At 39.2% G+C, this 23732-nt stretch overlaps 1 protein-coding gene across 10 annotated transcripts in view; it reads left to right on the forward strand.

Annotated features, from left to right (window-relative positions):
* The first annotated feature begins 515 nt into the window (after nucleotides 1-515).
* CUNH5orf47 (chromosome unknown C5orf47 homolog) overlaps nucleotides 516-23732 on the forward strand; it is a 48908-nt gene continuing 25691 nt past the window's right edge. Inside the window, exons 1-5 of one of the 10 annotated variants that reach the window (XM_058440412.1) lie at nucleotides 516-922; nucleotides 9462-9547; nucleotides 11007-11106; nucleotides 12507-12542; nucleotides 17510-17757. In XM_058440412.1, coding sequence (XP_058296395.1) covers nucleotides 598-922; nucleotides 9462-9547; nucleotides 11007-11106; nucleotides 12507-12526 — 531 coding nt within the window. In that variant the 5' untranslated portion in view covers nucleotides 516-597 and the 3' untranslated portion in view covers nucleotides 12527-12542; nucleotides 17510-17757. Of the gene's footprint in view, nucleotides 923-9461; nucleotides 9548-11006; nucleotides 11107-12506; nucleotides 12559-17016; nucleotides 17478-17509; nucleotides 17758-23732 lie in introns of those variants that run through there. The other 9 variants (XM_058440413.1, XM_058440409.1, XM_058440410.1 and 6 more) reach the window with 9 other exon arrangements.

Below are 23732 nucleotides of genomic sequence, written 5' to 3' on the forward strand. Positions count from 1 at the left end.
CTCCATCTCCCCTGGGCCTCTCACCTCCCAGCAGCGTGCCCTTCACCTACTCCTGCAGCCCACACAGCAACCGGCTCCCTCGCTCTTTAAGCCCAACTTTCTCCCTCCGGCCCCCCAGCAGTGGTCTGGCCCTAACTTCCAGGCCCCACGCTGCACGGTGGTCCCCGCCACCCCCACGTGGTGATCCGGCCTTAACCCCTTCACCCCATCTCTACTGGGTGGTCCTGCCCTAACCCCACCACCCCCATCCCTGCAGGGTGGTCCAGCTGTAACCCCCTCCCCCCATCCCCACGCAGTGGTCTGGCCCTAACCGGGTCACCGCATCACTAGGGGGTGGTCCGGCCCTAAACTCGTCCCCCTCATCGCGGCGCCAAGGTCCGGCCCTAACCCTTTGTCCCCCCCGCCCCACGGAGTGGTCTGGTCCTAGCCCCCTCCCCCATCTTCACGCGGTAGTCCGGCCCTAACTCCCTCCCCCCCAATCCCCGCAGGGTGGTCTGGCCCTAACCGCTCCCCGCACCCTTCGCCTGCACAGTGGGTCGTCTGGCGCCTGTAGCATCGTGTTTGCTGAGGGCCCGGCAGCCGTTGACTGAGGCTGCGATGGCGGCGGCAGGCCGGGGTCGGGAGCAGGACTTGGCGCGCTTCGTCTATGTGATGCGCTTCGGCTCGCATCAGTGCGGTGGCGTCCTGCAGCTGGGCGGCCGCGGAGCTCAAGGCCTTTGGGGTCAGGGGCCTGGGGCTGGCTGTCGCCAGGAGAAGCCGAGGGAAGCAACGGCGGTGGCGGGCGTCCAGGGTGGCAGCGAGCTGCCCCCCGGTTCCCAGCCCAGGGTGCCCACGACCCCTGGTGTGAAGGCTGCGACCTCTGCCACTTCCCAGCTGCTGGCGTCGAGAGTTCAGAGCGGCACCAGACTGTCGGCGCGTGCAGGTGGTGGTGCGGGGCGGGACCGGGCGCGGTGGGGCGGGACAGGGCCGAGTGGGCTCAGCTGCTGGGCGCCATCTTGCGGCACGCGGGAGGCTGGGCGCGGCTTTCCTGTCAGGCCGTGTTGCGAGCACGCGCAGGGGCGAAGGAGAAGCCCAGTAATTCCCTTCAGAGGGCCAGCTGTGGCCGGCATGGGCACCTGACATAAGAGGAGAGGTTGTTGAATGGAGCCTTTACGGCCCCCTCACGGAGGCTTTTGGCCGGCGTGTTTCCGTTCCAGCTGAGTGAGATTGTTTGACTTCCCAAACCCCCTCACCTGGAGGACCGACTTCCGGATGCTGTTGAGTCATCCTGGCTAAAAACAGCATGAGCTTTACGTTTAAATCAGGAAATGTCTTAAATTCAAAAATTATCCTCCCATAGGTTTTGCATATGTCTTGATCAATTTATTCCTAAATATTTAATCTTCTTTGATGTTGTAAATGGGGTTTCTTTTTACGAAATGCCCTCTAAATGCTGTGTATAGGAAGCCAATTTATTTTTTTTGAGACGGGGCCTTGCTGTGTCACTCAGGCTGGACTGTGGTGGTCCAATCACAGGCTCACTGCAGCCTTGACCTTAGCCTCCCGAGTAGCTGGGACCACAGGTGGGCACCTCCACACCCAGCTACTTTTTTTTTTTTTTAATCTTTTGTAGACATGGGGGGGGGGGTCTCCCTGTGTTACCCAGGCTGGTCTCGAACTCCTGGGCCCAACTGATCCTCTTGCCTCAGCCTCCCAGCCCTGGGATTACATGCATGAGCCACTGGGCCAGGCCTCTCTTGGTTTTTCTTTTTCTTTTTCTTTTTTTTTTTTTTTTTTTTTTTGAGACAGAGTCTTGCCCTGTTGCCCAGGCTAGAGTGCAATGACGTGATCTTGGCTCACTGCAACCTCCGCTCCCCTGGTTCAAGCGATTGTCCTGCCTCAGCCTCCCAAATAGCTGGGATTACAGGCACCTACCACCATGCCCAGCTAATTTTTTTCTATTTTTAGTAGGGATGGGGTTTCACCATGTTGACCAGGCTGATCTCGAACTCTTGACCTCAGGTGATCCACCTGCCTCAGCCTCCCAAAATGTTGGGATTACAGGTGTGAGCCACCGTGCCAGGCCCTCTCTTGGTTTTTCTAAGTCAACTTTACTGAGGATTAATTTACATATGTTTTGAAGAGGTTTCACAGATTTATACACACCCTAGTAACTGCCACCATAATTGAGATATAGAACATTTCCATCACCTGTACTTATTGAATAACAGCTTTATTAAACTATAGTTCACAGTGCATACAGTTCACCCATTTTGCATGCATAGTTCACATATGCATGGTTGTGCAACCATCACCACTATTTTAGAATATTTTTAACCCCAAGAGAACCCCTGTATCCATTAAACATTGCCCACCATTCTCCCTGTTTGCCCTCCTTTACACATAAGCCCAGCCCTAACCAAGTACTAATCTGTTTTCTGTCTCCATAGATTTAACCATTTTGGACATTTTGTATATGTTGAATCATAGAGTATGTGGGCTTTTGTGACTGGCTTCTTTCACTTAGCCTATTGGTTTTTGCATGCTAATTTTAGATCCTATTAACTCACTGGATAATTAGTTTTATCCTTGATTCTCATGATTTTCCAGATATCAATGTATATTATTTGTAAAGAGATATAATTTTGTTTCTTTTTCACCCATTCTTTGCCTGCAATAGATTTACGTTGTCTAATTGCATTTGCTAATACCTCAAGGGCAATGTTGAATAGCATTGGAGATAGCGGGCACCTTACTTGTTCCTGACCATAGGGGAAATGCCTGTAGTGTTTCCCCATTAAATCAGGTACTGGCTATATGACTAAGAATTATATATTTCAAATATTACAAAGTATCCCTCAATACTTATTTTTTCAGTGTTTGTTTTTTTTATCATGAATGGGTGTTGATTTTTGTCAGAGGGTTTCTCATGTCTATGGAGATACTCTTTTTCTTTAGATTTGTTTATTAATATGGAATGTAATATAAATGGATTTCCAATTATTGTACCAACCTTGCATTCCTGAAGTAAATTCTACTTGGTTTTGGTCTGTTATTTTCCTAATATAGTGTTGGACTCTGCTAATAATTTGTTTATAATTTTTCTATCAGTATTCAGGAGAGATAGTGATCTTTAGTTTTTCTTTGTACTCCTTTATCTGGTTTAGGTATCAGAGCTGTGTTTACTTCATAAAAGGAATTAGGAATTTTTCCTTTTCTATGCTCTTGGATAATTTATCGAATGTTGAGATTATCTTGTCTTTGAAGCTTAGGTAGAATTCTTCTGTAACTATTAGGACCTAGTGCTTTTTGTGGGATAATTACTTAATAACCTTCTCTATATTTTCTATGGAGATTGATCTTGGTAGGCTTCCTAACTCTAATATGTCAATTTTAGTGATCTGTATTTCCTTAAGGAATTATCTGTTTCATCTGGGTTTCCAAATTCGTTTGCATAGATGTCTGCAAAGTAGTGTCTTATGATGTTTAAACATTTTCTTGCCTTTTAATGGTTACTTCCCTCTTGTCATTTCTTTTCCCATATATATATGTGCACTCTCTCTTTTTCTTGATCAAGTTAGCCAACATTTTGTCTATTTTGTTAATTTTGTTTTTTTTATTAAACTAAGATTTTGGCCAGGTACGGTGCCTCACACCTCTTAAGTTTACCACTTTGGGAGGCTGAGATGGGAGGATTGCTTAAGGCCAGCAGTTCAAGGCTGCAGTGAGCTAGATATGGCCAGGAGAGACAGAGTGAGAACCTGTCTCTAAAAAAGAAAAATCAAGGTTTTGATTTATTCATTAGATATTTTGCTTCTCTAGTCTCTTCCTCATTAATTTCTGCTTTTAATATTATTATTTCTTGTGCTTTCTTTTGGTTTACTTTGTTCTTCTTATACTTTTTTTGTGAGCAGAGAATTTAATTCATTTATTTTTATTCTTGTTATTAAGTGTTTAGTGCAGTGAATTTTCTTCTAACCATTACTTTAAATACGTCCCATATATTCCAATATGTAGTGTTTTCGTTGTCACTATTTTTAAAAGAAATTCTGTAATTTTTAACTCTTTTCCATAGAGTTGCTTAGTAGATTTAAGTTTTAATTTTTCAGAGCGTCTCTGATTTTTATTTTTAATTTTTGCTAGTAAACTCTAGGTTTATTGTGATCAGAGAGTATTGTTTGTGATGCCTTCATTTTATGGATGTTACTGGTATTTACTTTGTGACCTAATTTATCATCTTTTTTGTTCTTTTCACCTCAGAAACCATGCCATTGGGAGACTGCTCCTTTAAATCATGCTTGCCCCTTTAAACTGAGTCTGTCCATTATATTGCATGCTTGGCATTCTGTGTTGTGTCTGTCTCTTTAAATTTCTTCCCTATAGTCTGTACTCTGATTTGCCTAGTTATTTTTTTTACTATTTTCAGATTTAGAATGCATTTAATCTTAATGTTGGTCACGTCAGCTCTTTTGAGGCATTTTTGTAGTGTTTGTAGTTTCTCTTCCCTGCTGGCCAGAGCCCCTGTAGGTCTAGGGCATACGGGATCATAGAGCAGCAATTTAATGTTTTTTTCTCATTTTACTTGCAGTTGTTTTGCAGCTTCAGCATCCTTTGTCTTAACGTGATGCTGAGGGTGTGGTTTTTTGCTTGCTATTGTCTTAAGCTACCCAGAAGCCCTGCATTAAAAGATTTTGAATAAGAAAAGTGATAGGAGCCAGGCACGGTGGCTCACGCCTATAATCCCAACACTTTGGGAGGCCAAGGTGGGCAGATCACGAGATCAGGAGTTTGAGACCAGCCTGGCCAACATGGTGAAACCCCATCTCTGCCAAAAATACAAAAATTAGCCCGGTGTGGTGGTGCGCACCTGCTGTAATCCCAGCTACTGGGGAGGCTGAGGCAGGAGAATGGCTTGAACCCAGGAGGCGGAGGTTGCAGTCAGCTGAGACCGTGCCACTGCACTCCAGCCTGGGTGACAAGCAAGACTTTGTCTCAAAAAGAAAAAAAAAAAAAAAAGAGAAAAGAAAAGTGATAGGGTCAGATTTATTGACCGTGCTGTACAGGGGAGATTGACTTCCTGGCAGGTTAGACTGAAAAAAAGATCTCAAGTTGAAAAATATATAAATATTTTGTTTGCTATTCTTTCAAAACCAAATTTACTTTGATAATTTATTAAGTTGGTGCAAAAGTAATTGTGGTTTTGGACCTTGAGTTTTAAGTCATTGTAACTAGACTCAAGTACATCTTTATTAATCAAAATAGGAACCATTACAATAAACACATTTTTGCCAACAAGAAATAAGTTTGTTTATTCCTGTAATATAAAAGTCCACGCTTTGGGATTTAACGAACACTTGGGAAGCATTTTCTGTGTTCTGCTGGTTGTGGAAGTGTTTTCCCTGCAAAAAGTTGTCCAGATGCCTGAAGAAGTGGTAGTTGGTTGGCAAGAGGTCAAGTGAATATGGTGGATGAGGCAAAACTTTGTTGCCCAATTTGTGTAACTTTTGAAGCATTGGTTGTGCAGTGCGTGGTCTGTCGTTGTGGAGAATTCGGCCCTTACTGTTGACCAATGCCGGCTGCAGGTGTTGCAGTTTTCGGTGCATCTCATCGATATGCTGAGCATACTTCTCAGATGTAATGGTTTCGCTGGGATTCAGAAAACTATAGTGGATCTGACTGGCAGCAGACCACCAAACAGTGACCATGACCTTTTTTTGGTGCAAGTTTGGCTTTGGGAAGTGTTATGGAGCTGCTTCTCGGTCTGAAGAGTTGCTGATTTGCCTGCTCCTTCCTCTGGATCTGATCGTGTTACCCCTGCCACAAAGGAATTGGGGGGTGGGAGAGATTGGAGGCCAGAGAACAGTTACAAGACAGTTACAGTAGTCCAGTGGAAAGAGTGAAGGCCTGAACTAAGGCACTGGCAGTGGAAGCAGAATGGACAGGATCACATAGCTTACTGAAAGAGAGAAGGAAGAATTGCGGCCAAGTCTGAAGTCTCTGTGCTGGGCAACTGGATGGATAATGGAGCCACTAACGTTAGTGACCACCCTGCTGTGCTTGCGAAGCCAAGGTTATAGTCAAGGGAAGGGGGTCCTGGGGTAGACTTATGTTTAAACCAAGCCAGAAAGTGCTTAAGTGCTTAGGTTTTACTCAGTCCTGGGTGTACTTAATGTTTGTTTTTGTTTTTGTTTTGAGGCAGTGTCTCGCACTGTCTCCCAGCATGGAGTGCAGTGGTGCGATCTTGGCTCACTGCAACCTCTGCCTCCCAGGTTCAAGTGATTCTCCTGCCTCAGCCTCCCAAGTAGCTGGGACCACAGGTGTGTGCCACCACGCCTGGCTGATTTTGTATTTTTAGTAGAGATGGGATTTCACCATGTTGGCCAGGCTGGTCTTGAACTCCTGACCTCAGGTGATCCACCTACCTTGGCCTCCCAAAGTGCTGGGATTACAGGCATGAACCACCACACCCAGCTCTTAATGTTAATGTTAAGTAGACATTCATTAAATGTGTCACCCTCTATGGGGAAAAAGATGAATTTATTCATTCAGTAATGTTTATTTAAAACCTATCATGTTGTGGGCACTAGGTCAGATGTTAGTGACACAGATGTATCAGACAAGTAGTCTGCTCTCAAGGGACTTATTAATTAATGAATAATGGAAATATAAATTAGTAGATATGAGTGTTGTAAGAGTGAGCTGGGAATAGCTTTGATAGTCAAGTTCAAGGAAAGAGGCATAGATGCAGAAAATCAGGGGACATGAATAGAGGAGTCACTAGTGGGACAGTAGAGGTTATCAAGAACATTGGCTTTGAAGTCAGAAAGACATAATCCTTGGTTCTGTCATTCATCAGCAGGATAATATTGGCCAAGTTAGTTAACCACTATTATTCTCAGTGTCCTTATCTGTAAAATGGGGGTAATGGTTCCTACCTTAAAGGGTTGCTGTGAAGGTTAAATGAAGTAATACATGCAGAATGCCTAGCACAGTGTTTGGCACAGAATAAATGCCCAGTAAATGCTGGCACATTGAACAGAGATGGCTTGAAGGGAAGATGGTGATTAGCATGTCTAGCACATAGTGGACATGTAGTATTTATTGAATGAATGAAAAGTAAGTTTTGGACCACATTATGGAATACCTTGGAGACTGTCATTTTTTATAGTCACTGAAGATTTTTGAATGGTGGGGTGGAGTAAAGTTATCAGAGACAGGTGCACTTCTGGAAGATAAACTTGTAAGCTGTTTGGAAATGTACTGAAGTTTAGAGATTCAGGAGCAGGCAAATCAGCAACTCTTCTAACATTTCAAGTAAGACTAATAAATCAGGCCAGTTCCCTGTCCTTACAGAACTTGAAAGCTACATTTATGATTTATATGTAGTGGAAGATGATGAATGCTATTGTGGAAGTACAAATGAATGCTTTGGAAGTGGTGAATAATTTGGGGAATGAGAGAATCAGGGAAGGCTTTATGGTAGTGGAAGCTCCATGAGATTTACATATGGGGCTGAGATAGGAGAATTAGATGGGGAAAACATGTGAACAAAGCACCGAGTGTGAATCAGTGATGGACAGCGATTAGGAAGAACGACTGGGTCAGAGTGGGTGGAAAGAGGACTAGAGAAAGATTTGAAACATAAGTCAGGACGAAATCCATGAAATACACTGGAGCTAGTCTCAGTACAATACACAGAATGAGCCGAAGAAATATGTCTTTTTTCTTTTTCACATCTTCTGTACTTGTATTTTAGATCCCCAAGTAATTACGGGTAGACTTGATGACTCCTGTGTTTTCTCAAGGAGTATAGGTCTGTGTTGGTAAGACTTACAAACACGAAACATTGGGGAATGATACAAATATAGTATTCCAAAGGTTGTAGGCATTTAGAGGGAAGGATAAATATGGGTTTATGAAGAGCAGAGTTTCCCAAACTTAAATTATTTTCCTATGCTATATCTGCATATCATCTGTACTATTATTTACTTAATATATTTATTTAAATAGGCACATTTTCCCTTTTAACTAAATTTCTTTTTAGAACACTTTAAATCATTACTTCAGTGGAAAACCGTACCATTTGCTATAAATAGAAATTAATTAGAAACAAATATAATAAAGGCAAAACAATATTATTAAATTCTAGCTAAGTAGGTTGTCTGCTGAGAGTTGTCTGTGGTCATGAAGGGAGACGACCAAGTCTTAGAGAAGTCTTAATAACATACTGGTACCAAACTTAGACTTTCTCCCAAATATAATCAGAATATTGAAAAAAACTGGAGAGAGAATGAGTTTCTCACCATATGAGTTAATATTCCTTAGTGCTATGTCTGTATGTCTGTGACCTGCTCCAAATCAGTGGCATGTTTCTCACAAATTGCGAAATGCCATTTTAGACCATATTCTAGTTTATTCAACAAATGGAATACTTATTGTATAGCTAATATCTATAGAATTGGATACTGGATCTCTAGTGAAGAATAAAACACACTCCTCACGTAAACAGTGTGATAAATCCTATGATACCTGAGCAGAGGGTGCTTTGCAGATCAGAGAAGGCTCCCTGGAAAGCTAAGTATTGAAAGAGTAGAAGAAAGTGAGATATAGAGCAGTGGTAGGGCAGGAACAAGGTGGGGAAGGGTTGAGGTGAGGGAATATTCTAGACAAAATGAGAGCCAATATAAAGGCTTTCAGGCAACACATGCTCATTATTTTATAATTTTGTCTTTGGAAAAACAAACCCTTGGGTTTTCTTCTAACAGTTAACATTTGGGAAGGCAGCATGGTTTAGTGAGTATTCAGGAAGCCCGTTCACTCTGGATAACCCTTATTAGTACTACTGTGTGTGTGGTGGTGTGAGTGGAAAGATGACTAAGACACACATGGCCATTGCCCTCCAGGAGGTCACAGCCTAGCGGAGGAAACACATGATAAAAAGGTGGGCTGAGTGCTATGAAGAAGGTGTTCTCGGAGCCATGCTGTGTGTTGAGCTGCATGTATTTGAGGGAAGGCTGTAGAGAAGAGTTACGTGTGAGCTGAGTCTTGAAGAACAGGCAGAAATTTGCCTGGGAGGGTGTGTGTGTGAGGTACCACAAGGTATTGTGTAGTTGGAAGTGTAATGTCTGTCTGGAGTTGCACTGAGAAGAATGGAGACTGTAGAGATACACTGGGGCAAGATGTGTTATCTGGTATTTGTTCATTCTATTGTTGGTCTTTTGGGGACTAGCCTTACAAACCAGAAAAGGAAGACTGAACTAGCTGGATGATTTTCTGGGTACTTGCCAGATTATGTCTAGTTTTCTTGGTTGTTTTCAACATGTTATTAGTGAACTGGTAAACCAGTATTACCTGGTGATCAGAAATATACCAACAAGTATAAAAATCCCCAAGGAGACCTCAAGAAACATTTATATGGTCCCTATTTTCAGATAGTAAATCCTTACATATGTTGACCTTTTCACTTTCTTCTTAAAAATTAGGTTTAATCCAGAAGGATGCAGCTAAAAAGTATGATTTTCCCATACCATTGAATGAAGCTTCCAAAATAATGAAGAAAAAGAAAAAGGTACATTGCTGTAAAGGAGAATGAGCAATATTTGAATTTTAGATCGTCCTCTCTAAATAAAAATGTGTAAAGATATTCAAGACAGTGAAGATAGTACCATCTTTTGAATAATTTAATTTTCTGAAATGAGAAATAGAAGTAATTCAGAAGAAATGGAACTGGGTTTGGAAATATTTATTAACCATAAAGAATTGCCCTTCCAGTGTTATACCAGTGAAGGTATAAAACACATTTTAATCAAAATGTAACCCCACTGGAGGATTTTTCAAAGCATGATATATGTTCCACAGAATATAATAAACTGTGATAGATAATGTAGTATAAGAAGAAAATCACAGATTTCATAGAAAAGAATAATGTATCTATACTGGTCTTTTTAAAGACAAGGAATATGTAATAGGTTTCTAGCAGGCAATCTGAGAAGGATGATCCACTGCTGCTGAACTGTTCTCGCTGCTAGTTGTCCAAATGTCATGGTAACTTGAGTGTTTTGAACATATTCAAGATTGGATGCTCTGCAAGTCTTTGATTGCTACTGTATGTTTATATTTCACAGCGTCGTTTATATTCAGTTTAAAGAAATTATTGGTTGATAGTGACACATAACATTGTGTTGTTTCTGAGCTTTTAGTTTGTTTGATATCCGTGTATGGTATAAAATAGCATTAGAGGTTAATAACTCTTGCACCAAATATATTTTGAATGAGCACCTAATTTTCCCACTGTACTGAGATGTTTCTTCTGAGCACCAGTTCCTTTTAGGTGAGGAGAAAAGAGCAATAACTAATACTTCCTTTTAATTACTGTGTGCCAGATAACTAGGGTAAGTGCTTTACATATGTATTAAATATTTTTTTCCTTAATTCTTATAATCCAATGTATGAAGTTATTCCTAGATGAGATTAAAATACTCCCCCAGGCAACTGGAAAATGGCAAAGCCAGAATTTGAGCCTAGATCTATTTGTTTGATTCTATAATCCTTGTTCTTCTATTCCAGTATATTTATGTTCTCTAGTACTGTTGCTTTGGTATGTCCTAGGAGAAATACTTATTTCTTAACTGGAATAAAATACGTTTAAAAAATCAAATCATTGCCCAATGGTTTAATCATTGGAATATAAATTCACAATTTTTTAAAATTAGCTTTCAGAATGGAATGTGTTAGAATCGATTAGGTAGGACTTTATAGTCATTGCCCTTGAAAGGCAACTTCCTCCAGGACAGTTAATTTAAATACTACAGGGAGGAAATTCTAGGAATTTTGACAAAGAGAACAGATATTTCAGTGATGGTGGGTAAACAATTACACTTAGGTTTTAGTTCTCTAAATGCTAATATAGCCTTATAATGATGATATCAATTGACATACAACACAGCTGAGTCATTCCCAGTTGCCTCCATGAAAATATATTCCTACTTTTCTGCTCAGCATTCCTTTACTGTGCTTATCTTTTTAAGGTTTTAGTATGGAATAGAGTATACAAAGTCATTTCAAGAATGCTTGAAGAAAATGAAAAATATAGACACAGGCTGAAATGCCAAAGGTTATCTAGTGAAAGTAAGTTAACACAATTTTTATTGTATTAAAGAGAGTGGCCTCTGTAACAGTTTAATTATCCTGGGATTGCATGAGATCAGTAGTTTTCTTAATTGTCACATTCAATATACAGAACTATAGAAATGAGGCTACCATATTATCACTATTCATCATAATTAGAAGTACAGAGCACCTGCAAACAGTGCAGAGAGCACAGGTATAGGAGTGAGTGGAGGAATGTAGACGGTGCGTGTTGACTGGAATTTACTGAGCAAAGGGAACATACTTTTCTGTTAAATGTGAATCTTAATGCCAATTAAAAAATACAAATTACAAAACTCATCGGTATTGATGAAGAAAAACATTTTAACTGCAATATAAAATTATACATTGTGTCACTTCATGTAGTCATTTCCTCTCCATGGAAGCTACATTCCTACTTAATGCATTTAACAAAATCTGCCCTTGAGTTATAGCCTTGATGTCATTATTTCATTCCTGGAAAACAACTCATGAATTAAACTGTGCTCTAAAGCTGCATCACTATTGAGTTGATATTGTGGTCAGAGCGAAATTAGATGTAGTCTGGTGTGTTTATTAAAATAATTTTTAGTTCTGGATTTTCAAAAAATGAAGTTGGATAAAATTTATGTAAGTAATAATGCAATATGAATTGATAAATCACAAGTTATTTTCTTTCCTTAGCATGCATTTCTTTCCTTAACATGTCTTTCTTTCCTGCGCATGCTATCATGAATGTTTCTGTGAGTTCTTAGTATGGTCATTCTATGGCAACTTCTATTACATAGTCAGTAAAATTGCAGTATTTAATTTCGTGAAGAATATTTTCATAAGATAATCATGAAAACAATTCCATTTTTCAAGCAGTGGAAACTTATGATTCATATAATATTGCATCAGTGGTAGCATGAATTGTTTGCAATAATGGCATATTAGTGATAATGTGTTTCACTTTTCTTATCCATTTAAGAAGGAGAACGAGGTGGGAGGTGGATAGGAAAAAGAAGTCAGAGGTATCTTAAATGAAAAGGATGTTTGAATAGGCAGAGGAGGGTACAAAAAACCTGGACATACTTCTGAGTGCTAATTCAGATCACTGCATAACTTTGAACTTATTGGGTTCTTTTCTGCCTCAGCAAGAGGCCTTCACTTAAATGTAATCTTGTAAGGATTATTTAACAACTTAAAATAATATGCTGTGTTTTCCATAAATAGCCTCTTGTAAGCCAGTTCATTATTTTACATTACAGTGTTAAACTAGATTACAGAACTTCTTTATAAAACTAATAATTATGTTTAAAAATGTATTATAACTTGTATTCCATAATATGTATTTATTAATGGGAAAACCAGTGCTAGAGGCCAACTTAAATTTTCCTTAATTTTTATATTGTTTGCAGGCTCAAATTGCACAAGATGAATCTTCTTATCTTCTGGTAAGAGTCGATTTAGGTAATATAGAGAGTATAGATTTTTTTCCCTTCCCTTCTGTATCCTCCCTTCTCCAAACATTAGTGTATAACCAATCATTGCTAATTCCAGCCTATTTCCTTTCTTAAATACAATGTTTGGCACATAGTAGGCACTCATTATAATACTTATTGACCTTTAAAACTTCATTTGGGCCCCATGTCCATCATGCTATTAGAAATTCTCTCTCTGTGCTCCGTGTTTTTCCTCCTTCTTCTTTTTCTTTCTTTTTTTCTATCATACCCTCTGAGGTACAATATACTACATTATTCTGAGGGCAGAATCTTCTTCTTTTTGTTTATACCTCTACTTAGTCCTCTTTTCCTTTGAATATACTGTCATATTTAATGCTATCTTACTACTGCTCCTTTTTATGTCTTAGTGTCCTGCAGGCTGTGTTACGGCCCTTGTCCTGCCTCACTTACCATATTTACCTTTGCTACCACCTAATAACAAATGCTGTCCTAGGAGTGATTGTTGGTCCCATTCTCTCTTTACATATTCACTCTGAGATAACTCACAGATTTTTATAGCTTCAACTACTCTTCCTGGGTATATTACCCTTAAATCTCCATCCTACCCTTGACCTCTGGTCGTGTACCTCTGGTTTTCTTTAGGCTGTTCTACTTATTTTTTTTTTGTCACCTCTACTGAAATCTACATACAGTTATCCTTTTTTTTTTTTTTTTTTTTGAGATGGAGTTTCACTCTTGTTGCCCAGGCTGGAGTGAAATGGCACGATCTCAGCTCACTGCAACCTCCGCCTCCCAGGTTCAAGCAATTCTCCTGCCTCAGCCTCCCTAGTAGCTGAGATTATAGGCATGTGACACCACACCTGGCTAATTTTGTATTTTTAGTAGAGACGGGGTTTCTCCATGTTGGTCAGGCTGGTCTCGAACTCCTGACCTCAGGTGATCCGCCCGCCTTGGCCTTCCTTAGTGCTAGGATTACAGGAGTGATCCACCGCGCCCGGCCTTTTTTTTTTTTTTTTTTTTTTTTTTTTAAAGAGACAGGGTTTTACTCTGTACCCAGCCTGGAGTATAGTGACTCAATCATAGCCCACTGCTGCCTCTAACTCCTCCCACGTCAGCATTCCCTCCCAAGCAGATAGGACTAGAAGTACACACCACCATGCCTGGCTAGTTAAATTTTTGTTTTGTATAGGTGGGGGTCTAGCTATGTTGGTCTTGAACTACTTGAACTACCCAGGTTGGTCTTGAACTTCTGGCTTCAAGTGATCCTACTGCCTCAGCTTTCCAAAGTGTTGGAATTGCAGGCATGAGTCACTGTGTCCAGCCAAGAGTATATTTTAGGCATGAACATGAGCAAATTCGTGGAGTCAAGAAAACGTTTAGGGAGTGTACACTTTGATTAAAAATTGTTTAACACAATAACCTAAGAAAGGTATAAAAGTATATTGAGATAGTATTTCAAAGAGTCTAAGTTGAATTTTGGGCTGAGGATTTGTACTTCATTCAGTAGGGAATGAAAAAATGGAACATTTTCTTAATCTTTTATTCTAAATGATTTCAAATGTACAGAAAGATTATTAGGCTAATACAAAGCACTCCAGTATATTGTTTACTAAGATTCGCTGCTTTTTAATGTCTTGCCACATTTGCTTGCTCATTCTTCTTCTCTCTCTGTGTATAAATACTTCAGTGTATATAACCTAAGAGCAACGATATCTTTTGTATAACCACACTACAGTTATCAAATTCTGGAAATCGAACATCAATATCAAACAGAATTTATAGCCTACATTTCGCTTTTTTCCCTATTGCCCCAATAGTGTTTTTAATAGGAATTTTTTAAAAAATGTGGTACTAGATATACAGTTCAGGATCATGTATTGTGTTTAGTTGTCGTGTCTCTTTGGTCTTCCTTAATCTGTAGCAGTTTGTCAGGCTTTCTTTGTCTTTTTTGATATTGATATTTTTGAAGAATACAGGCCCGTCATTTTTCAGGCTATTTCTCAAGACTTGCTGATGCCTACTTATGATTTGATTCATGTTATGCATTTTTTGGCTGGCACATTGTATATGTAATATAACTTCCCAAAGGATTGCATCTTGAGTTATGTGATCTTCACTGATCCCTTATTTATGATGTTAACTTTGAGCTGTTGGTTAAGTTGTTATCCATTTATAGTTACTATTTTTTCTTTTCTAATTAGTAAGTATTTCATAGGAAGATAGTAAGAGTATGCAAATATCTTGTTTCTTTATGAATATATAGAACATTTTAAAGCAGTGGAGCTATCAGATTTGCATTTTAGAAAATATGATGTCATTTGTGGAAAGATTTGGAATGGAGGTGAAATAGGAGGTGAAAAAGAAAATCTGGGGATTATAATAGCATCCAAGTGAAAAGTAAAATGCACTCAAATGAGGGTTGCAGAGGGTGCAGAGAGGAGATAGATGATCAGGTATGGGGATAAGATGATACTGAGTTTTGAGAGTGAATAAGAAATAAGGAAGTCAGGAGAAAGGACCCATTTTATGAAGGTACTGAGTTTTACTTTTGGCATGTTGAATTTTAGGTAATAGTGAGGTACTCAGGAAAAAATGCTAAGCAAGTTATTGGAAGTGTTGTACGGGAGGTAGTGTGATATCTGTAGTGCATAAAGGTCATATGTAGTTCTAACAGTAGATGTAGATGAAGACTTTAATTTGAAGATGGAGAGAGAGGAGAGGACTGAGTACAGAGTATCAGGCAATGCCGAGGACAAAGGAATTTTCAGTTTTGGAGTCAGGGATTATAGGGACTTAATCAGGAGTAATGAGGGAGATGATTGTGGGGCTGAGGAGGGAGACAAATGAAATTCGCAGGAGATCAAGGGATTGGGAGTTCAAAGGAGGGCAGAGACCTTGCTTAGTGAGAGTATAGGGGTATAAAAAGTAGGAGCATAAAGATGTGTCATCTAGGAACATTTGAAAAGTTCCAGCTCCTAGAGGTAAAGCACAAGTTCCAGTGATGACAGTGTCTAGGCAATGGCCTTGGTTGTGAGTAAGTGGCTTGGAGGTGAAAGCCTGTGACACAATGTTTCTGTGACACATTTCTTGCAAATGGGACTGTTGAAGTCACCAAGGTTATTGGCAGGAGTTGGAGTTGAAAAGAAAAATATGAGTTACATATTGAGTCTGTTGGAAACTTTTTATGTTCAACTAGAGAAAGTAAAAGTCATTAAAACAATAAGTACAGGGAGTTTCTAACTGTTGCTTTATAGCCTTAGAAATGCTAAAAATTTTCAGTGACTACTGATGATGATATTTTATATTAACAAGAATTCAGTTTTGTCATTTTTAAATTTAGGGTTAACCTATCTTTGGATGTTTCCCAAAGAAGATTATGAAGAATCTAAAGATGAAACATTAAATGAGTCATAATTATTTGTTAATTTTGATGTGTTTTATTAGAATTGGGACTTTAGTAGTCGAATAGAAAAACTACCTTCTTTATAAATTAATAGTATTTCTTTGCTACTTAATAATACCTTTAGTTAAATATTGTTACCATATGCATGCAAGTGTTATTTTCAGAATTAATACTTACTCTACATACTTTTAAATTAACCTTATACATAAAATTTAATTAGCATACCAGTGCAATTGCATGAATTTTATAATTACCAGCTTTTCCATTTTATTAATGAGTCTACAACTGCTGCTTTGTTCATCTCTTCTTTTAGATGTAACTTTTAAATTAAACTTGGATTCACTTAAATTATTTTTGGCTTCCTCTAAACTTCTCAATTATTTTATGGAAAAAACCTTAGAATTTACATAGCAATGATTATTTTGGGTGTTAAAACTAAGCTAATGATTATTTAAGCCATCTTTTCATCCTAAAGAAAATTAGTAAATATATGCATTTCTAATATGGATATATTATAATGGACTATATTATAATATGGAGTATTTTAGGACAATTTTTGGGCAAAGATCAGAGGAGATGCCCTTTACCTTGCCAGGCCCCTAAGTAATACATTATTTTTAAGTCAATGAATGAGAGGATTAGAATTCTGAAAATCATTTAGAAGTATTGTTTTATGAGTCCTTTTTTTCTACTCAACGTTAAGTAGTAATCAACTTTTACCTCCGCCAGTTTTTCTGCTTTTTTGCTGGTACGATCTCTCTCTCTAAATTGAATCAAAGACCTAGGTGGAACTGGAAACTTAGGAGGGAAAGACAAAATGAGGCTTGTTCATGATAAAATTCTGTGTACTCTAGGTGCTTCTTTCCCTTGGAGTGGCAGGTACTTTTATATCCAGGATGATTACAGTGATGACATCCATTCTTTTTTGGGGGCACTGAGAGGGTGGGCTTCCTAATTATTTTACAAAGGTATTACAAAGTGTTAATATACAAAATTCTCATGAAATAGCACAAGTTGTAAGGACTGTAAAGTAATTCATAGTTTTGTTTTTTCCTCTAATAGTTATAACTTAATTACTTTAGGAGACTACGGCGGTGTAGAATTTGTGGTGACATGATCTTCTAGTGACTGTTTATCAAATCCACCTGTTTCCAGATGGAAGGACACAGTGCCTGGGGAAATGGCCTAGGTTTTTTTTGCCATGTGGGCTCTCAAGTTTCCCTGCATGGAGGGTCACACAACTTCTTTATATTATGCTGGGTAAATTTCAGGCTGCTAAATCCTTGGGTGAAGCTTCAAATTTTAGCTTATGCAATTTAAGTCCATTGCAAAATGAGACATATTTACACTGTTTATACTGTAATTTATGCTGTATAAAGTTTTGTAGTGAATATGAATGAAGATTTTAGGTTTGCTTCAATGTATGTTTATATTTATGTGACTTATACAACTTGGCATAGTAGTCTGTTTTAATTTATTAGGTATATCAATATTTGTTAGATTTAAAATAAGAGTCTAATGCTGGATACAAACTCAGTTTATTTCACTGTTCTAGAACCATGGAGGAATGAAGACTCCCACTGAAACGAATGTTCTAAATATTTGTTCTAAATCTTTTAATTTTTGTTTAATAATTTCTGGTGAATATGTGTTCAATCTGTTATGTTAAATAGAATATAACAAACATAAGACTTTACTGATACATCACTGAACATAAGCTGCAATACTGTAACTTATTTCTGTTCTATAATTTCAGTAGGGGCTAATGACCCACCCCTGCTACATTAAAGACTTCAGACTGCATTGTGGTCCTGCCTCCTCTTCATCTCCAGCCCAAAGTGTCATTTGTCTAGTTTGCATGAGTAGAAACATTCACTCACCAAATCTATATCTGACTCTTTCCTCTGTGTAGATGAAAGGCATTTTATTTTAGCCCAATAGTCTAATATTTGCAACTTACGTTTTGGGTTCTGCAGTGGTTGTTTCATGCTTAGTTGTGCAGGGAAGGGAGGGAAGAGATCTTCTAGTGGTTTTAATGAAAAATTTTGGTGAGTACAGAATAGAGAAGAAGTGTCAATACTTCAAAATATCATTGAGCCATTTATTCCAGGTCACCTGAAAGGTTTCAGGTAAACTTTCATGAGAAAACAAACAAACAGTGGAATCTTTAAGCATAGGAACTAATTAAATTCAGGGTATTTTTACATCCAATATAAGCTGAGGAAATGTTAAAATTTGGGAAAAGTCTTGGGTAATCTGAGAATCTTATGGGAGTAAACTTATAAAATAGTGAAATAATGGTCTTGAGTTTAGGAGTGGGTCTGTGGGAGTCGGGTGGCTGGACAGCCTGGGAGTAGAAGGGGAACAGCACTAGTGCAGCATTTTATTTTAGGGAGAATGCCGAGTTAGGTGGTGGTCTGCCACTGCAGTAGTATTCCAGTTCCTGAGTCATGGACTGTACCTGTGGCAGCCATGAAAATGTGCTGCTTGGATTTCCCACCACAGGAGCATAATTGACTGATAGCCCAGCTGTGCTGTATTGGGAATTCTGCTACATTTGTATGAAGCCATTCTTCCCAAGTTGCTCCCAAGCCAATGATTAAGCATGGTAAGGATTTTAAGGCAGGTATGTTTCTGCAAGACAGGCCTCAAAGGTTCTCCGTTCGTCTTCCTGAAAAATTCTTAGAACTGCACCAGAGATAGCCTGAGACTCTCACAATGGGCCCACTGGGTTTAGAAACCTACCCAATAGCCATCTCCCCAGGCCCTGGGTGTATAATTGGAATTGATATACCTGGCAGTTGGAGTGACTCTTACATTGGATGCTTGTCTGGTGGAGTAAGAGTTATCACAGTGAGGAAGGGCAAGCCTAAAACTGCCTCCTTTCTCCCAGCCAAGATAATAATAAAACAAGATCACGTTCTGTGGAATGGGAGGAGGGTGACAGATTATTGCTACCATTAAAGACCCAAAGGACTGTAGACTACTACAGAGTTAACTGAACACAGCTGCTTTGCTAGACAGGTACCATTGTTAGAGCAGGAGCATGGTATATAGCAATTGATGTGGCAAATGGATTCTTTTCCATCTGAATCAGAAAAGGTCACACAGTTGTATTCACATGGGGCAGACAGTATTAAGGTTTTGCCTCAGGGCTATGTTAACTCTCCTACCCTTTTTTTTTTTTTTTTTTTTTTTTTGAGACAGAGTCTCGCTTTAATGCTGAGGCTGGAGTGCAGTGATGCGATCTCAGCTCACTGGAACCTCCGCCCCCTAGGTTCAAGTGATTCTCCTGCCTCAGCCTCCCAAGTAGCTGGGACTACAGGTGTGTGCCACTACACTCGGCTAATTTTTTTGTATTTTTAGTAGAGATGGGGTTTCACCATATTAGCCAGGCTGGTCTCGAGCTCAGGTGGTCCTCCCACCTTGGCCTCCCAAAGTGCTGGGAATACAGACGTGAGCCACTGCACCCAGCCCTCTCCTACCTTTCATAATAATGTAGTCTAAAGAGATCTGTACTGCTTGTTCATCCCACGGAATTTCACACTGATCATTACATTAATAACTTTATGCTGATCAGCAGAACAAGCAACAGGTGGCTCATATACTGGAGGCCTTGGTAAAAGATGTGTGTGCTGCTGAGAGTGGAAGATAAATGCTACGAAGATTCAGGGACCTGCCTGGATTTTCAGTGAAGATTTTAGGAGTCCAATGTGGAAAGCTTGAGTGATATTTTTAGGGGTCCAATGGCCATGAGTATGCTAGGATATCCCCTCCAGAGTGAAAATCACTGCTCACATCTTGAATCCCTCACCGCAAAAACTGAAGCACATGCATGGTGGGCCTCTTTGTATTTCTAGAAGTAATATATTGCTCATCTAGGAATATTGATCTGGCCCATATATTAGGTGACACAGAAGGTTGTTAACTTTGAATGAGACACAGTGCAGAAAGGGCTCTGCAGTAGTTTCAGGCTGTGGTGTAAGCAGTCCTGCTGCTGGAGTCATATGATCTGGAAGACCTTATGACGTTAGAGATGTCAGTAGTGAGGAAAGATGTAGTATGTTGCTTATGGGAAGCCTAACACGGGCTCTGTAATGGGATTATGGATCAGGGTCATGCTGTCACAGCATAGAATTAAATGCCTTTTGAAAAATAGCTTCTGGGCTGGGTACGGTGGCTCACGCCTGTAATCCCAGCACTTTGGGAGGCCAAGGTGGGCGGATCATGAGGTCAGGAGTTCGAGACCATCTTGGCTAACACGGTGAAACCCCGTCTCTACTAAAAATACAAAAAATTAGCCGGGCTTGGTGGTGGGCGCCTGTAAGTCCCAGCTACTCGGGAGGCTGAGGCAGGAGAATGGCGTGAATCCGGGAGGTGGAGCTTGCAGTGAGCCGAGATCGTGCCACTGTGCTCTAGCCTGGGCGACTCCATCTCAAAAAAAAAAAAAAAACAAAAAAGAACTTCTGACATGATTCGGGGTTCTGGTAGAGACAGATTGCTTGGCCCTGAGGCACCAGATGACTGGATCTGGGACTTCACTTTATAAATAGGATTCTATCAGACTTATCAAGTAAAAAAAATTGAGTACTAGCAGTAGACTATCATAAAATGGAAATAGTGCATCTGGACTGAAGACTGAGCAGGACCAGAGAGCGCAAGCAAGTTACATGAGCAGGCAGTCTAATCCTCATATCATCCACTTCGGTTGCACTAGCTAGAAATGCCCACTAGAAAGCCTCCCATGTCCTGGAGATTGCAGTGAGCCGAGATTGCACCACCGTACTCCAGCCTGGGTGACAGAGTAAGACTCTATCTTAAAAGAAAAAAGATAATCCTCTACTGTCCTGGAGAGATACTGGAATTAAGAAAACAGAATGATGGCCAGATGATTTTGCCATCCTTCATCAGTGGCCACCGAGGAACTCTCGTTTTTCTGTTTTCAATTTCTTTCATTTCTATTTACTATTTCCTTTCTTGTGTTTGCTTTGGTTTTATTTTGCTCTTCTTTTTTATATTCTTGAAAAGAATGCTTACATTATTAATTTGAGACTTTTCATCTTTTCTACTATATGCGTTTGGTGTTACAAGTTTTTCTGTCAACACTGGTTTAGCTGTATCCCACAGATTTTGATATATTGTGTTTTCTCTTTTTTCCTCCTGATCAAATAGCTCAGATTCTAAGTGTTTTAATTTTGGTTTGCGTAAATGTATTTTTTGATTTTCCTTGAGATTTCCTTTGACTTGTAGATTATGTAGAAATATGTTGTTTACTTTCTAATTGTTGAGATTTTCCTGTTATTCTTTATTGATTTCTAGAATGATTCCATTGTGGTCAGAGAACACACTCTGTATGATTTCAGTTCCTTTACATTTGTTGAGGCTTGTTTGATGGCCAATGATATGACTTATCTTGGTATAGGTTTCATGGGCACTTGAAAAGAATATATATTCTACTGTTGATAAGTGTTCAACAAATGTCTATTAGATTCTCTTGGTTGATGCTGAGTTCTTCTGTATCCTTGATGATTTTCTGTCTAGTTATTCTATCAGTTGTTAAAAGAGGTGTGTTGATGTCTCCAGTTGTATGTTTTTGTATTCTTTAGGTTCTCACAGTTTTTACTTCACATATTTTGCAGCTTTATTATTTGGTGCATACATATTTAGGACTGCTAAGTCTTCTTGGTAATTGATCCTTTATCATTATATAATGCCCTTTTTTGTCTGGTAATTTTCTTTGTTCTTTAAGTCTATTTTATCTGATAATAACATAAATATTCCTGCTTCCATTTTATTATATCTTTTTCCATTCTTTTACTTTCAACCTGCCTATATATCATTATACTTGAAATGAGTTTTTTATAGATAACATATAGCTGGGTCATGTTTTTTTAATCTACTCTGACGATGTCTGTCTTTTATTGGTATGCATATATTTAGATCATTTACATTTAATGTAGTTAATATTAGTACTTATGTTTTCCATTGTATTTTAGTTTTTTTCTGTTATTTTTGGTCTGTGTTTTTCTGTTTTCTTTTTCCTGCCTTCTGGCTAGTGGGGTGAACGTCTGGGCTTTCTAGTTTGCCTTTTCTGGCATCACTCCACTGCGGGTGTTGGGACACATCAGCATAGCCTCGTGAGTGTGAAAGCCTGGGTTTCCTACTTAGCCGTTACTGCTGTTAATGTGGTTGGGGCCCCAGTTTTTTCTGTGGTATTTGGCTAGTTGAGTGGTTATCATTGTAAAGTTTTCTGTCTTGCTCAGCTATTCCTTTCCTGGTTTTTCAGGTAGAGAGAGCTGGTTTTTTTTGGGCCTTTTTTGTCTATGCCTTTTGGCATTTCCAGGGTCCTGGCTTTTTAAGCTTCAAGTCTGGAATATATGAAACAAAAAGAAAGCCTAAGAACTCACTCCTGTGTTGTTCCTTGGGCCTTGAGGTTCTTAACTGGTCTGTTCTCTACAGCTTTCAGAGTGTTCTTATGTTTGTTTTATATATAATGTTCCAAGTTTTTAGTTTTTAATACTTGGAGACAGGAATAGGGAAAAGTGTGTCTGCTCCATTTCCCTGGAAGCATAAGTTTAAGCTGATATTTTATAAAGGAAATGTGCAAATGCAGTTCAGTAAAGAAAGGGTAGTGTTTTCAATAAATGGTGTTGGAACAATTGGATATCCATGTGCAAAAAAGTAAATGTTTTCCTAAACCTCACTTTTTTTTTTTTTTTTTTTTTTTTTTTGAGACAGGGTCTCACTCTGGCCTAGCCTGGAGTGCAGTGGTGTGATCATGGCTCACTGCAACCTCGACCTCCCAGGCTCAACCTCAATCCTTCTACTCCAGCCTGCTGAGTAGCTGGGACTATAGGCATGTGCCACCATGCTCAGCCAATTTTTGTATTATTTTTATTTTTGTATTTTTTTGTAGAGAGAAGGTTTCACCATGCTACCAAGGCTGGTCTTGAACTCCTGGGTTCAAGCAGTTGCCTGGCTTGACCTCCTAAAAGGCTGGGATTACAGGTGTGAGCCACTGTGGCCAGCTCTCATATCTTATGTAAAAGAAATATTCAAAATGGATCATAGATCTAAGGAGGAACAAATGCAAATTCCCTAATTTGCATTGTTAGGGAAATGCAAATTAAAACCATGATGAAATAACACTACGGATGAAATAAAAAAATACTGACTATAACAAAAGTTGGTGAGGATACAGAGCAGCTGGAGCTGTCATACATTGCTGGTGGGAATGTAAAATGCTGCAGCCACTTTGAGAAATAGTTTGGCAATTTTTGAAAAAATGAAACATTCAACTACTATACAACCCAGCAATTGGGCATTTATCCCAGAGAAATGAATTTATGTTCACACAAAAATCTGTACACGAATATTTATAGCAGTGTTATTTGTAGTAGACAAAAATGGAAAACAACCCAGATGTCCTTTAATGGATGAATGATGAAACAAACTGTGGTGTCTCCATACCATGGAATACTACTCATCAATAAAAGAAACAAACCATTGATACATGCAACACACTTTAATCTCCAGAGAATGATGCAGAGTGAGAAAGCCAATCCAAAAAGGTTATATACTGTATGATTCAATTTACGTAACATTCTTGAAATGGCAAAATTATAGAAATGTAGAACAGATCAGTGGTTGCCAGGGGTTAAAGAGAGGGTTGGGAATGGAGAGAAGGGCATGTGGCTATGTAAGTGCAACATGAGAGATCCTTGGTCTGTGTCTTGCACATATCAGTCACAATATCCTGTATGTGATTTTGCACTATA

This window comes from Hylobates moloch, unplaced genomic scaffold (genome assembly GCF_009828535.3).
Source record: "Hylobates moloch isolate HMO894 unplaced genomic scaffold, HMol_V3 SCAFFOLD_6, whole genome shotgun sequence".
NCBI lineage: Eukaryota > Metazoa > Chordata > Mammalia > Primates > Hylobatidae > Hylobates > Hylobates moloch.